General features: G+C 44.6%; 1 protein-coding gene across 30 annotated transcripts in view; it reads left to right on the top strand.

The window, feature by feature from the left end:
* Epb41l3 (erythrocyte membrane protein band 4.1 like 3) overlaps positions 1-15046 on the top strand; it is a 152998-nt gene that overhangs the window by 115579 nt on the left and 22373 nt on the right. For 17 of the 30 annotated variants that reach the window (XM_060368189.1, XM_060368182.1, XM_060368186.1 and 14 more), the window contains 5 exons: positions 2198-2350; positions 5974-6071; positions 7306-7481; positions 10351-10571; positions 13700-14245. In XM_060368189.1, the coding sequence (XP_060224172.1) occupies positions 2198-2350; positions 5974-6071; positions 7306-7481; positions 10351-10571; positions 13700-14245 (1194 nt within the window). The remainder of the gene's footprint in view (positions 1-2197; positions 2351-5973; positions 6072-7305; positions 7482-10350; positions 10572-13699; positions 14246-15046) is intronic. The other 13 variants (XM_060368194.1, XM_060368193.1, XM_060368210.1 and 10 more) reach the window with 3 other exon arrangements.

Here is a 15046-nt window from a genome sequence, read left to right as displayed (position 1 = left end):
ACTAACCTGAGTGAAAGGGAAATGATTTTTGCATCCCATCACGCACCGTGATTCATTCACTACCTGGAAATAACGATTGGTGAGGGTCTACGAGCCAGGATGTGTCATTGCTACCAGGAAAAATCAAACCACTTAACATAGCTGCAGCCACTGAACTTAAATAGATGGCTGCTTTTTAGTTAATAATGTGATTTGAAATTATGCCAATTAAAAAGAATGAATCACGGAAGTAGAATGTAGCCTGTTAGAGGATTCCATCTGAATATTAAGTGGAACAGATAACCGGGTTGTAGATTTCATTTTCTCAAGAAGCCATGCTCCATCATTTCAAGAAGGAAATTAAATTAGTGCTAATCTCCGGCCACCAATGAGATGCTTCTCTGATGCCGATGGCATGAGTGTCTTTAAGCTTAAGATCCATTGAAACATTCTGCATTGCCCTCTTGGACTCCACAAGAAATACCCGTAACTGACAATGGTCTTGTGTTTGGGAAACTTACCCTAAATGATTTGTTTTCTCTTAGGAAATCTATTACTTAGTATCTGTCTTACTAGGTTTTTGTCAATTATTTGTTTAAGATTATGAAGTACGTGAGTGTGTGTGTGTGTGTGTGTGTGTGTGTGTGTGTGTGTGTGTTCGTGTTCCTATCGGTGTCCTATGGATGAAATAATGAAGTCATAGTTCAATAGTGACTCAAAGTGGAGAGGAGGGTTAGGTATGGTGATATGTACCTGTCCCCTGTGCACTCGACTGGCACAGGCAGAAAGACGGAGAATTTGAGGCCGCCAGAGCAACATAGCAAGATCTCAGGAAACTAAGGGCTGAGTGTATAGCTGAGCGGCAGAGCAAAGCTCCAGGTTAAACCATCGATACTGCAGGAGAACAGGAATAAATGAATGAAAATGGGTGAACGTGATAACAGAACTCTCCCCCTGGTCAGAACAGGCTGGCACACCCCGGGTCTGTCTGCAGTAGGCACGTGGACGTCACCCTAGAGAAATGGCCTCCAAGAAGGACGATGAAGACTTTATTAAGACTCCTTGAGATTAGCTCAATCTGTAGCCCACGGCAGAAGTTTTAATACAGAAGCGTCTTTTGCTGTTGTGTATTTCAGTGGCTAAAGACTTCCTGTTTTCAGTTTTCATTCACCTTTACTTTCAGCATGCTGACTTTGAAACATGCTGGGCAGGCCCTTTGCCGACCAGTCACAGTGGCAAAGCAGGTGCGGTTCTAGCCGGGGGATGGGAGGAGGGAGGCTTGTTCTCAGCGCTGCTGGCCGACAGGTGTGCGGGTGATGAAGGGTTGGGGATGCAGAGCCATGCATGGTGAATACGTGGAAGAGGAGGGGTGCGCCTTCCCTTAACGTCTCTGTGAGGGGCACTGTTTTCTTTAAGCTTAGTGACACTAACAGGTCATGGATATACTCACTAATGAAGATGGTTTTGAATATCCTTTTCTTCTTTGGACAAGGACACGAAATTGTCTATATCCAAAGAAAGTGACCCAAAGAGCCGTTGTTGAAGCGCCTCTGGCCCATCTACTTGCACTCTGAAGCGGGTTCCTGAGTGACCATAGTGACCAATTCCGCTTCTTATTTCATTCACCTGTAAATCTCGCTGCTCTCTCTTTGGCTGGTTCTCAAGGGTAAATACCTGTCACTTGGCATCTGCTTACAAGTTCTTAAGTTGCCCCTTCATATCAAAGCCCTGCCGGTAGGGTTTTCTCTCGCTTTGTTATAATATGAAACCCTGGCTTCAAATCGTTTCCAACTTTATGGAATAAGATGGTGTCAAAGATAGTAGTGTGTTTCCAAGAAAAAAAAAATATTTGATTTTAAACCCTGTCGTATGTTTTTCAAACTTTAGTATTTCCAAGTGTGTACGAATGCACACATTTGTGTGTTTGCGTGTATTCGTGAATGTGTGTATGTGTTGTGTGTGGTGTGTGTGTGTGTGTGTGTGTGTGTGTGTGTACACTAAGTCCTTTATGCTCGGGTGAATTGATTTAACTTCACCAGCCCTCCACAGTGAAAAATATCATCATGAAAATGCTATTATGTAGTAGTGGCATTTTTAAAACTACAGCAGTATTTTTCATATTTAAATTAGTCGGTTATGTCTTCCGTCATGGAGTCCTAAATCTTGTACCTGCAGAAAATGGAAATTAAGTAAGATCTTGCTGCATTATTTCTTCCAGGATTCTGAAGGAGTAGAAATTATGTTAGGAGTCTGTGCGAGTGGCCTATTGATATATCGTGACCGGCTTCGAATAAACAGATTTGCTTGGCCCAAGGTCCTAAAAATTTCTTACAAGCGGAACAACTTTTACATTAAAATCCGGCCAGGAGAGGTGAGTACATCCATGTCTTTACAGGCTTGGGAAGGAAGCTCCCGGCTACAAGCAGAAATATCAACCCTGTGTTAGTGGCTCCAAGCACTGTGGGAGAGAGGCAATTGTGTCCAAATGCCTCTGAGAATTTGTTGTGAGTTTCTTCATTAAACAGTAGCAGAATGTTCTCTTCTTTATTAGCTTAATCTAGTTTTTTTTTAACCAATTTCATACATTAACTGAAAGAACTTTCAAAATCATATTTTAATGTAGAATCAAGATTCGTAACCAATTTATTTTATACTTCAAACTGTGGTGAATATCTCTCTTCCCTTGTGTCCTGTTTAATTCCGCTTCTTATTTCATTCACCAGTAAATCTCGGCGCTCTCTCAAGTCAGTAGCTTCAAGACAGCATGCTTTAAAGTGTAAGAAGCGTTGGAATGGAGTTCTGAGTGCGAATTATTTAACTTTTTTATTAATCAGAGAAACTAGTAAAAGAGTAAGAACTGTTATGCTCTTTGAGCTGACAACCTGCACAATGAACTTCCATCTGCCTGGGTGATTTGTACATGTTAAGCTGTAAATACCTGCTCTTCCCCCCCTTAGGAGAACGTTAACAAATACCTAAAATTTCTAGTAGGTGTGGTTAAAATGTTAAAGGCTGTCAAGCTCAAGGATCGCTGCTCATCTGGGTCTCTGAACACTTTCTGGTATAATACAGATCTTCTCTCTCAGGATTTTATCTCTCCATGAAGGTTCTTGTTGGGAAAAGTCATTTTTCACAATTAAGATAGAAGGCTGGAGAAATGGCTCTCCCGCTAAGTGCACTTGCCGCTCTTGTAGACAGCCCGGATTCAATTACCAGCACCCACACGGTGGCTCACAAACATCTGTAACTCCAGAGGGTAAGATACCCTCCTCCAGAAGTCCCCCAGGCCCCAAGCACGCAAATGGTGCAATGCATACATGCAGACAAGACATCGAAAGTTTAAAAGTTAAAATACAGAGCAAGAATCAAATTTACTGTAAATTTACAATCATAATTATCTATGACATAGTATGCACTTCACACAACTATACCCGAAATTGTCGTGTTTTTAAAAATATATTTCCTAAAGATTGTACCATGGACACTTAATGCACACATATTCACTTGAATTGAATTAAAACCTGAGAGAGCAGCAGCCTCTCGTCAGACGATATGTTGAGCGTTGGAAACGGGTGACTGTTACCTGTTCCTTTCTAGCGAGCGGAGAAGCGGTGAGCGCTGGAAGCTGTGTGCCACGTTGCACAGGAGATGGTGTTCTGTAGGTGTGCAGGGAGTGGTCAGGGAGGTTGGAAGGGAGGGTGGGTGACATGAACTAATGGACGGCCATGAGCCGTAGGAGGTTTAAATAAGGACACAGCACCCGGGAGGAATACTTTGCTTTCATAAGTTTCATAATGAAATCCAACTACATAGCGTGGCAATGTGATATGACCCAAGCAGCCCAGAGGCTGTGAGCAAAGAATGGAGGAAGCAGTCCGTGAGGACGCTCTGGCTAAAACTGGTCAACTTTGGAGCAGGATGGAGACAGGATAAAGGGAGAAGCTTCCAGAAGGCTCAGAGATTTCTGTTCCCATGAGTGACGTTGACAGATGATTTCAACATGAAGGAAAAGTTGGGGCAAGTTTTCAGAAAATAAGATTGCAATTCTTTTGGCACTGATCCATTTCCTGCTCTTTGGTTTCTCTTGTATAAAAATATTAACACTTTGCCCTTTTTTAGTGTTTTAAGAATCAGAATGGAGAAATGAGGTCAGAGACAATATGAAATACAAGTCTTTTTAAAAAATATCACAGTGACCCAGCCTCTCGGTAGACTGTAAGGACAGACTGTAAGGATTAGTTTTTGCACAGTAGACAGTAAGCAGTCTAGATGTATACAAATTAGTGAAGGCCTTAGGCATGGCGTAAATTGCCCAAAAAACAAGAAGGGTTCAAAAGGAGACCCTAACAAAAACAATATCCCTCACTGTCCAGGAGAAGGGCAGGCAGAGGAGCATCATAGGGTGAAGTGGACAGCCACTGGCGTTAGGGGACCAAGTCCACGTGATGTACAAAACTACCAGTGCCACACAAGCTCTGCAGACACAAACCAGAGTGGCAAGCCTGTCTGTTCCTGCTATTGAGCAGCTGGGACTGGAGAGAAGAGTGAGGGTTCTAAAGGCTGGAAGAGGAGCTGAGTTAGAAGAATGATGGCTGCCAGATCCGGCTGCACTGGGATGGGAGGAAGAGCTTTCGGGGCTCTGAAGCTCAGCTGGTAAATAGAGTTGGCAGTGAATCTCACACCTTAAAATGCCTGCTAGAGATGATTTTGAGTATTCCCAGCATTAAATCCTATGTGTTTGAGGAGCTGAGTATTGCGAGCAGTCCTTCATCTGATTGTGACATCGTGTGTCCTTTGAAATTCTCAGTATACTGCAGGAGGATGTACAATTATTCTATGACAGTAAACATTTTGAAACTTCTCAAAGAGAGAAGAGAGATTGAGAGATACCCCCTAGTGTCTTGCACAGAGAGTGAGCTGACCCTCGACGGCCCCTGGCCTGGGGAGAGGCATTCTGCTCGTAGATGGTAGAGGCAGGGCTAAAGGATGGTGTTTAGTCAGCAGCCACAGTACCTGCTCGGAACTTGGACCTTCAGACAGCAAGAGTTTTTCCAGCTACCGCTCTACAGGAACGGCTGAAGCAAGCATGAAGCTGGGGAAGGCAAATTCTGATGTATTTCTCAATTCCCCCAGTTACCCGAGCAAACGAGAGACTGTGAGAGGTTAGCAATAATCGTATCTCCCATGCTACGCTTACTTGACTCCCTCACCTTGGTGCTTTGCCCCATGAATTACTTTTGCTGCTGATATCAACCCTGGTTGTTCTGTGCTCTCTGGAATAAGCCTTTACATATAAGGTGGTTGCCCTCTGCTGGCCTGACGCGTGATGCCTGCAGACACTGAAAGCAGGCTGTGCATCTGAAATAATAATATTAAAATGTGGTACAGAAGAACAGATACTTATCTTAAAAGCTTAAATGACAGTATCATCTGAAGATTATCAACAAGTGAGAAAATGTGAAAATGTGCTCAGCCAATCTGTGACATAAAATAGAGAGATGTGTTAGCAGTCAGTATTGTAACCCACAGCAGAACACATGAGGGACCTCAGCTAGGCAGGCATCAGCTGTGGAAAAAGGACATACAGGTACTAGGAGAAAATAATAGGGTTTCTCCATGTGCAATAATACACTATGTTACTTTTGGAGCATTTTAGTTCAAGTCCCCATGCCCTTGACAAAACATGAAAATGACTTAAAATGAGACCAGGATGATTTGGTCACTAAGGGGGTTCACACATCTCCCTGATGTGAGTTCAGATTATATAAGGTGAGTGATTTGCAGAACAGTGCATGCATAACACAGTTATCTACGCTTAACGCGTTTTAAGTCGAAAGATAAGAGTGGGTTAAAAATGAGCGGATTCCTTAGTATGAAATCTCAGTGTAACAGCTGACTCTGTAAGTAACAAAAAGGGTTATGATGGCATCATCAGTCAGAGCTTTTATTAATAATACCAGGTCAACTATAATCTCCTGGTTTGTTTTGTTTTAGTTTGAGCAATTTGAAAGCACCATTGGCTTCAAGCTGCCAAACCATCGAGCTGCCAAGCGCCTTTGGAAAGTCTGTGTGGAGCACCACACATTTTTCAGGTAGGGAGCAAATATCTAGGTTGCTTCCTAACAAAACATTGAACTGTTGGAGCCACTTATAGTAGAGGAAAATGTTGTGGACTCTTTCTATTTTGTAATCACGGGATCACTGTTTCTCCTTGTCCTCATTTTCCTTCCTCTTTGTGCAAGCATGAGTGGCTATCTATCTATCTATCTATGTATCTATCTATCCATCTATCCATCCATCTTTCTCTCTCCTTCTCCCTCCCCCACTGAATGTAGGTACATGCATGGAACCGCACACATGGAGGTCAGAGGACAACCTTGGGCATCCCTCCTCACTTCCCACTGTGGTTCAGACAGGGTCTGTTGTTTACTGCAGCCTGCAGCAGGCTAGCTGGCTCTCCTATCTCCACTGTGATCTCCCTGTGGATATGCTGGTGTTACAGGATCCACCCAGCCCAGATGTAAGCGGGTTTAGGGATCTCAGGTCTCGTGCTTACATGGCAAGCACATTTTCCCACCCCCTCTGTTTCCCTTTTGAGACCTAGCCTCGCTGTGGAGTAAAAGCTCTAGCTCTCCTGAGGCTCCCAGTCCCCCTCGCAGCCTCCTGAGAGCTAGGATCATAGGCCTGTGCGCCCATCCCCAGCCCACACTGAGAGCTGGTGTAAAAATCCTAAAAGAACATCTGACTAAATTGGAAGTATTTTCCTTCATCTGACCTTACTCAGCTGCTCCTTCCCTTTCTTTATATCGTGTATTTTTTATCATTATATTTCATAATTTTCAGTTATTCTGTCTGTTCCTATTTCTCTCTCTCTCTCTCTCTCTCTCTCTCTCTCTGTGTGTGTGTGTGTGTGTGTGTGTGTGTGTGTGTGTGTGTTAGACCTTGAACTCACCACGTAACTGAAGATAACTTCGACCTTCTGCTTCTTCTGCTTTCACCTCCTAAATGCCGGGGTTGCAGGCATGTCCCACCATGCCTGGATTACTATTTCTTTTATTTTTTTTTCAGTGTTTTTGTAGTGCGAGGGATAGAACTGGGGGCCTGGGCATACTAGCCAAGCACTCTACCACCACGCTGTATCCCAAGAACACTCCTCTCAGTTCTGGCAAAACCCCCTTTGTGCTTTAACTTCTGCCTGTGTGCGGATAATGTTGCTCATAAACTCAGATTCATTGCGTTACTCTGAGCACAGAAAGCACAGGGATAAGTTCTAAACACAGTCCTGATGTGAGTTAACTTTTCTGGTGTCTTCCATAATACCGCCAGACTATTGCTACCAGAAGCCCCTCCAAAGAAATTCCTGACCCTGGGCTCCAAGTTCCGTTACAGCGGCAGGACGCAGGCGCAAACGAGAAGAGCCAGCGCACTGATAGACCGCCCGGCACCTTACTTCGAGCGCTCCTCCAGCAAACGATACACCATGTCTCGCAGCTTGGACGGAGGTAGGCATGCCAGGGGGTTCTCAGTAACGCCGGGGAGCTGGACAGCGGAGTGTAGGAACGCTCCACCCACATCCTGGGAGCTTTGCTTAAACAGACCAATGACATGATGTGGACCTGAGCAGCGGAGTGGCACGATTGAACATTCTCATCTCTGAAATGTATTGGTGTTGGTCTGTTTAATTGTGAGCTCGCGTAGGAGGGCATCAGTTAGGAACCTGGGGAAGGAGAATCTTCACTTTAGCAGGCTGAACCTCAGGAAGGATCTCTTCATTCTCAATGCGGGGCTCGCATACTAGAATTCAGTTCTCTTGCAGGCAGCTGTTCAGGGATGAACAGGGAAAAAACAGGAAGTTCAATTCATCTCCATCTCTAAAAAAATTAGGGAGAATAAGAAGCGTGATAGCTGGGAGGAATCGTCACTATAGCGAGTGGCCCTGCCTGCTCTCCAGTCAAATGAAGAAGCCAAAGATGCTTTTGTGAGCTGGCCACCGCATTGATTACAGTCAGCCTTCATATTTGAAGGTTCTGACTCTGCAGTCAAACCAAGTGTAGATTGAAACTGTGGGCTGAAAATCTGAAACACTCCAGGGCAGGTGGGGGTTTAACTTACCAAACAGGCCCAAGACCTTAGGTTTAGTACCAACCCCAGCACCAGAGGACATGATAGACAGACATACAGACAGCTGAAGACAGCCGACAGGTAACTACAACTTCCAGTATTTCTGCCCCTTAAAACATTACATCTGGACTGCAGAGATGGCTCAGCGGTTAAGAACACTGGCTGTTCTTCCACAGGTCCTGAGTTCAATACCCAACAACCACATGTTGGCTCACAGCCATCTATAATGAAACTCGGTGGCCTCTTCTGATGTGCAGGTCTACATGCAGAGGCAGCACATGGTATACATAAAATATAAATAAACCTTTTTTAAAAAAGCTTCACAACCATACTGAATAAACAAAGACTGATTTCCTTTATTCCTCGCTAAACAGTACGATGTGGTAACTATTTACATGTTATTTACATTGTGTTAGGTATTAAAGAGCAGTAGAGATGATTTAAACACCAGAGACAAATGTGCACAGGTTGTATGTTAAAAGCATGTCACTCTCGGTAAGGCTACGTGTTCAGAGTCCTCCTGGCACCTATCCACAGAATAGCCAAGAGAGGATGCTGCCACTGTGTGTCTTTCAATGTTTCTAGACCCAATACCATTTGTGGTTAATTTAAGACAGGAAAATCCCAAGGTTAATGCCACAAATTCTTTATGCCCTTTAGAAACACATTGCTAACAGTGTTGTATGTTCTCTAAGTCAATATTTGAGGAATGTCTGTAGACTCATGCCTTTCTTTCCCCCTGAAGGCCACGTGCTTTGTTCAGTGATGTGCACCCAAGGGGATACAGTTGTTGACAGCGTAGTTTTCCTCCTGGTCTTTCTGTGAAAATGACTGTTGACAAAACAGAAGACAATTGTGAAATCAATGTACTAATAACATGCTGTCTCTTCCTTTCCGCCCAAAAGTGATGATAGTATGTGTTGTCTCGCTCTTTGTCGCCCTGCCAATGCTCGTATGTTTTCTGTGTGGAGCCGAGTGCCATGCCTGCATGTTGGAACATTAAAAGCTGCCTTTTGTCAGGCCAGTCCCCCATATATGACAGCTCAACTGGCTGCTAAGAAAGCGTGTCTCATGAGAGCCCTTCATCAGCATAAAGAGGCACAGAATATCTTGGTGAAGGATTTCGCTTAGAATCCTTTGGTTTGGCTCTACTTGGTGTTTTAAAGTACCTAAAATATGAATTAAAAACATTTTTTTTGGTCTGTGATCAACTGTGGAGTATCTGAGAAAGCAGTGCTTATACATTTCAGTGTGTTTTTATGATATCTAAGCCCTAAAAAGAATGACTAGCAAAATTTAAAATTGATCTGAATTAAGCACCAAACTGAGTGAAGAATCTTTTACTAAGACAACAGCTGGGGTGAGGAGCAGAACCTCCCATCCCTGTGCTCACATGCTTTGTCTCTGCATGAGTTTAGCTGGGATGAGGGGCAGCACCTCCCATCCCTGTGCTCATGGGTTTGTCTGGATAAGGGGCAGAACCTCACAGCCTTTGCTTACATGCTTTGCTTCTGCATGGCTTTGCTTGCTAGCAGTGTTCGTCTTGTTTTCCACAAATAGTAAAGATAAGACTGAATGTATGTAGATATTCTTCATGGCAGTCTATTTAAAATGCAATGGAAATTTAAAATTTTCCTTACATCAATTGAGAGGAATGACCTTCTAAATCCTATATAATCTCTGCCAAAATGATTAAACTTTACTACGACTATGCTTTGAGCTCTTCTATTGTGAGAGCGATGGATTTTTCAACATCGAAAAGTAATAGAAATAGCCCATTGCTCCTTTGATGGATGGCACTTTTGTAGATGCGCTCAAAGTCGGGTGATTAGAGTATTGGCTGTAAATACTGCTCTGAACTGTTGAACTTGGTGTGAATCTGGTGTGAGTACCCAGCTTTTGCTCTTGGGTTTGTAAAAACAGCTTCCTTTCCTTCAAGTCCTCCCCACCGCACCAGAGACTACGAGAATGCTAAGCATCTGTTATCCTAGGGTGCAAGGCATGGGCATTTAAATCGTTCTGAAACACTGGTCCAGGTGATGCAGAAAGATACAGTGCTTGGATAAAGACCCCTGCAGCTCTCCCTTGCCTTACTCAAACCAGCCTGATATTTTATACAGGTGTTTTGTTTTGGTTTGATTTGTGTTGGTTTGGTTTGGTTTTCCTAGTACTGGTACCACATGTCATTACTGTTCTGTCTTCTGACTTAACTATTTGGGATTTTATTTCCCTGATTGTATTTGCCTTTAGCCTCAGTGAATGAAAACCATGAAATATACATGAAGGATTCTATGTCTGCTGCAGAGGTTGGTACAGGCCAGTACGCCACAACAAAGGGCATCTCTCAGACCAACTTGATCACCACTGTGACTCCAGAGAAAAAGGCTGAAGAGGAGCATGTGGAGGAAGAGGACAGAAGGAAGAAGGTCGAGGAAGCCACACCTGTCACAGCCCTCCGGCACGAGGGAAAGGTACAGCCCCTGGCTGCCTCCTAGAGCTGTCCCAGCTCTTACTAACAGCTCAGCCATTTCTGAAATGGTAGGCTTGGAGTCTGTGAAGGTGAAGGAGCATTCAGGCTCCAGCGCTGGCCATGTTCATGTCAGGTTTTATATTATTATTATTTTAGCATTTTTCTCTAAAACTTGTTTTTACCTTTTGGAAATTTTTGACAAGGAGTGTGGTTTACAAGACTTTCAACAGCTATTCTGTATGGATCTCGTCAAAAATAGTTTGGAGAGTACAATGCTTTTTTTCTTGTTTGGGCTCAATTTTGTAGCTGTCACCTAAAGCTATTGACAGTTTCTGGCCCCACTTTCCTACCCAAGTATGGTATATTTTACCGTAACCTGTGTATTTGATCTCTTAGTCTCTTAACTATAATCTAATCTGCAAAGGAGTAACCATGCTTTGAAAGGGATATACAAGCCCGTGTCGCATCGAAAGAGAAAAGTGAATTTGACATAATAGTAATTTTTTTCATTGCATTTTTTATGACATCACTTCCCCCAAGTTAAATTTTAAATACCAAAGTTTCAGATTGACTTCTAATGATCCAGTATTTTAGCAACTTGCTAGGGAAAAAAAAAAAAAAAAAAAAACGGTTTAAAACTTAACATATTTGGGAGGCTCGTGCACAGTAAAAATGGAAACAAGAGCTTCCTGGAATGTACAGGGCCCACAGAGATGGGGCATAGCTAATGAACCATCTTACAGTCTCCGGGTTATCCTGAAATGCGAGTGCACTTGATTCCCTGGTGATTTTTTTTGCATACAAATGTTCTTTAAAAACCAGTTGCGTGGGATCCCACAGGGCTTCTTTCCATAAAAGTTCCACAGCCTTCTAGGTAGTACTTTAGATAAATTATCTCTGCCTCTGAGGAAGCCCTAGTGGTGAGGGGCTGGCCTAGCCTGTGTGCACCCTTAGCTTAATGTCTGACACCTCAGAAACCTACACTGAATAAATAAACATTTTGTAGCATAGATAAAAGTATTTCAGGTCACCCCATGGATCATTCCACTTTTCCTGCTAGGAGCGAATTCTTTGTTTTCCAAACAGAAAATCAGCACAGAGTCAGAAATTACAGCAGGGCCTTTTGTTCACTTCTGCTGTCCAAATGTGCTTTGTTCTAAATTTGGAGTTTACATTCTTCTCATCACTTAAGCCAAGGTCAGCTCTCGTAAGTGGGAGTCGGTGGGCAGAGGAGATAACCCCCTGGTGCACAAACATGGGCGGTTCTTACGCCTGCCAACGCCTGCAGATGATTCTCATGGCTGAGAATCATCTTAAATCTAAAACAAGAGAGGGGCTTACGCTTGCTTTTAAGTAGACCCAGGTTTCCTCCCTTCATTTTGTTTCTTAAAGAACACCCCACATTCACCTGCCTTGCTGTCCTGGGGAAATGAAGGACCTGGGAAACCAGTACCTTCATAACCCCACCCCCAGGAAGGTGGCCTTTCAGCGGTGCCTTCTGGATGGCCGTAGCTGAGATCCAGTACTGGCGGGGTACCACCTGTCTTTATTTCCCCCCATGCAATGCTGTCTTTCCAAAAAGCCTTTTAATACATGGCACAGAAGAGTAAACCGTAATTTTATTCTTTTCTGTCAGCTTCAAGAAAGCTACATAGAGAATCCTTGTTTTTGAAGCAAAATGAAAATTCACTGCTGGAAACAATGTTCAAAAGACTGTCTCCCAGGCTTTCCGGGGAGGGCCGTGCTGCTTAGCTGATGGCCTCACAGGTCCAAGGCAGTGTCTCACTGCCTAGGGAGAGTTGACATCATGAAGAGGCTGCATGGAACATCTGCATTATTCGTAGCTGAATGAGCTCTGTGCAAACGCCTTTATAGGGTGCAATGTTTAATGTCAAGTGTGAGTGTCAGGGAAACATTTCAAAGGCTGACAGATCCCGATAAACCTTTTTCTGGGCATTGCCTCACTCCCTCGTGTCTCAATGTGATTGTATTTGTGCATTTTCTTCCCCTTTGTTGCTATATTTATCACTTCTCTCTAAGTCAGGATTTGATAACCACCACCAAGCAGGCTGAGTAATTTTCGAGCTCTCAAGCTGCTAGGTAACACACTCAGATACACAGACACACACACACACACACACAAACCGGGAAGTAAGCAGCTGAAGAAAGCTATCTCAAGCTCCATATGCCCTGGCCTTGAATTTATCATGCTATAACAGCTCCTGTACTTTGCTCCAGCCTGTTTAGAGGGACTCCTTGCTTCTGGCTCTGGCCGTTGAGACTGCGGGGGGGGGGGGGGGACAGAGAATGAGCAGGAGCAGGAGCTCATGGGGAGCCCTTTCATGGGAATGCATGCTTTATTGCTGTATGCAGGATTCAAACTTTAGCTGTAAACATACTTTATCTGAAACAGAAACGAAAGGCTAAGCAACTACAACTTTTCATTGTCTGTAGACCATATGTAGCAGAAACCAGACACGTAGAAACCACATTACAGGAAGCCTGTTCCTTTTGCTGGTTTCCTTCCTGGTAAGAGCTGAAGTCCTGCCTAGGAGCATAGATAAGTCAAAAATGGATGGATCACAGGAGCCTCAGTTCTCTGTGGGGAGCCAGAGTTTCTGCTCACTCCTGGCACTCCCATCCCCATTTATAACTGTTCTCAGAAAGGAGTGGGGCCAGAAACTTCATATTGGGAAACCCGGCTGTTTGGGGTATGATCGGCCAACCGAGGAAACAAAGATGATTAGAAATTGTTTGAACACAGTCAAACTCAGAATCAAATCTTACTTTCATTTTGAGCCCAGCTGAGCTATGGTGCTGGCCCATTACCTGGAGATCAAGGAGACGCTATTGAAAGTCTTGGTTTTCATTTATCAGAGCTGCTCGCTCTTCAGACATGTTTATGCAGGGTTCTTCCCAGCGACTTTTGTCCCGACCCTTGACAGCATCTCTGCCTGTGTATGATGGACTGGGAGAGTGGTAGTCGCCAAGCAGCCCGGCTGCTTTAAAGCTCTTGTTTTACAGTTTTGTGTCGATGCCCATGAGAAGGTTAACTAACTGCACTTTTCTTTTTGTCCTTTTGCATCCATGTTTACCGCTTCCTGTCTCTCCCTGTCTCTTTCACATCAGTCACCTGGGCATGGCTCTGACTCATGTCCCTCGTCACCCCCATCAGCCCATCTTGACCCCACATCTCCCACAAAGCTCCGCAGGAGGTGTAAGGAGAAGGAAGGCGCCTCTACCCATTCCGTGCTGCCTACGGCTGAGCCAGCCCTGGAGTCCGATGGCCAGGGGAAGGCTTACGTAGGGGACCAAGATGTAGCGTTTAGTTACAGGCAGCAGACTGGCAAAGGAACCACGCTGTTTTCCTTCTCCTTGCAGCTCCCCGGGTCATTCCCCTCACTCCTAGATGAGGATGGGTACCTCTCTTTCCCCAACCTGTCTGAAACCAACCTTCTGCCCCAGAGCTGGCAGCACTTCCTGCCCATCCGCTCGCCCTCCCTCCTGCCCTGCTTCCTCTTCATCTTCTTCTTCCTGCTCTCCGCCTCCTTCTCAGTGCCATACGCCCTCACTCTCTCCTTCCCTCTGGCTCTCTGCCTCTGCTACCTGGAGCCCAAGGCGGCCTCCTTGAGCGCCTCCCTAGACAATGACCCGAGTGACAGTTCAGAAGAAGAGGTGTGTACCTCAGCATAGAACACACTTTCCCTGCGTGTTCGTGCTTCAGTCCGAACCAGTGTTAGCTGGCTGCTGCGATAGTGGTCCTACTTTCAGAGCCTCATTTATTGTCTGTGCCACTATGTGGAGGGTTTTTGTGTTGGGGAGTCCAAGCCAGGCCCCAGGGTTAGGCACAACGCCATGTGGGTGTAAGCAGTTGGTAGCTTGCTGTGATGGCTTCGCTACCCACTGAGTTCTGCATGAGTGAAGGACTCAGCCAGAACGCAAGTTGAGATAACTCATTCACTATGGAAAGGTCGTATCTCAGAGACAGACTCTGCTCCATCATCGTCTTAGTTAAATCTCACGTAGTACAAATAAGTAGCTTCCATCGTAAATAAGATGCAAAGATGGATGGAAGTGAGCAAGGGATTGTGCTAGAAGTTAAATAACCATTGTGTTCAAAAGCTTCCATGGCTCTGGAATGAGATACAAGTTCTCACTGTTGAGTTAGGAGGAACGCCTACAGCAGTTTATAGCTCCCGCATGACATCACTCACTGGAAAAGCCCGAAGGAGCACCAGAAAGAACCACAGGAACCATATATGTAGGGCTGTGGTGTCCAGAAAAAGTCAGGACGAGGTTCATTTGAGGTTTCTTTGTGGATCAGACAGCAGCATACGACCCAAAAGTGCTCAATTCACTGAGGAACAGCCAGGGAATCGGCTTGATGTGTCTGGCCCTTGGCCAGGTATTCTCATAAAGGGAGAAAAACCTAAACTCTGAGCCTGTCCATCTCCTTTTCTTCATCCCAGCCACTGG

This window comes from Meriones unguiculatus, chromosome 15, assembly GCF_030254825.1.
Source record: "Meriones unguiculatus strain TT.TT164.6M chromosome 15, Bangor_MerUng_6.1, whole genome shotgun sequence".
Taxonomy (NCBI): Eukaryota; Metazoa; Chordata; class Mammalia; order Rodentia; family Muridae; genus Meriones; species Meriones unguiculatus.
This window is presented reverse-complemented; position numbering and strand designations above follow the sequence as displayed.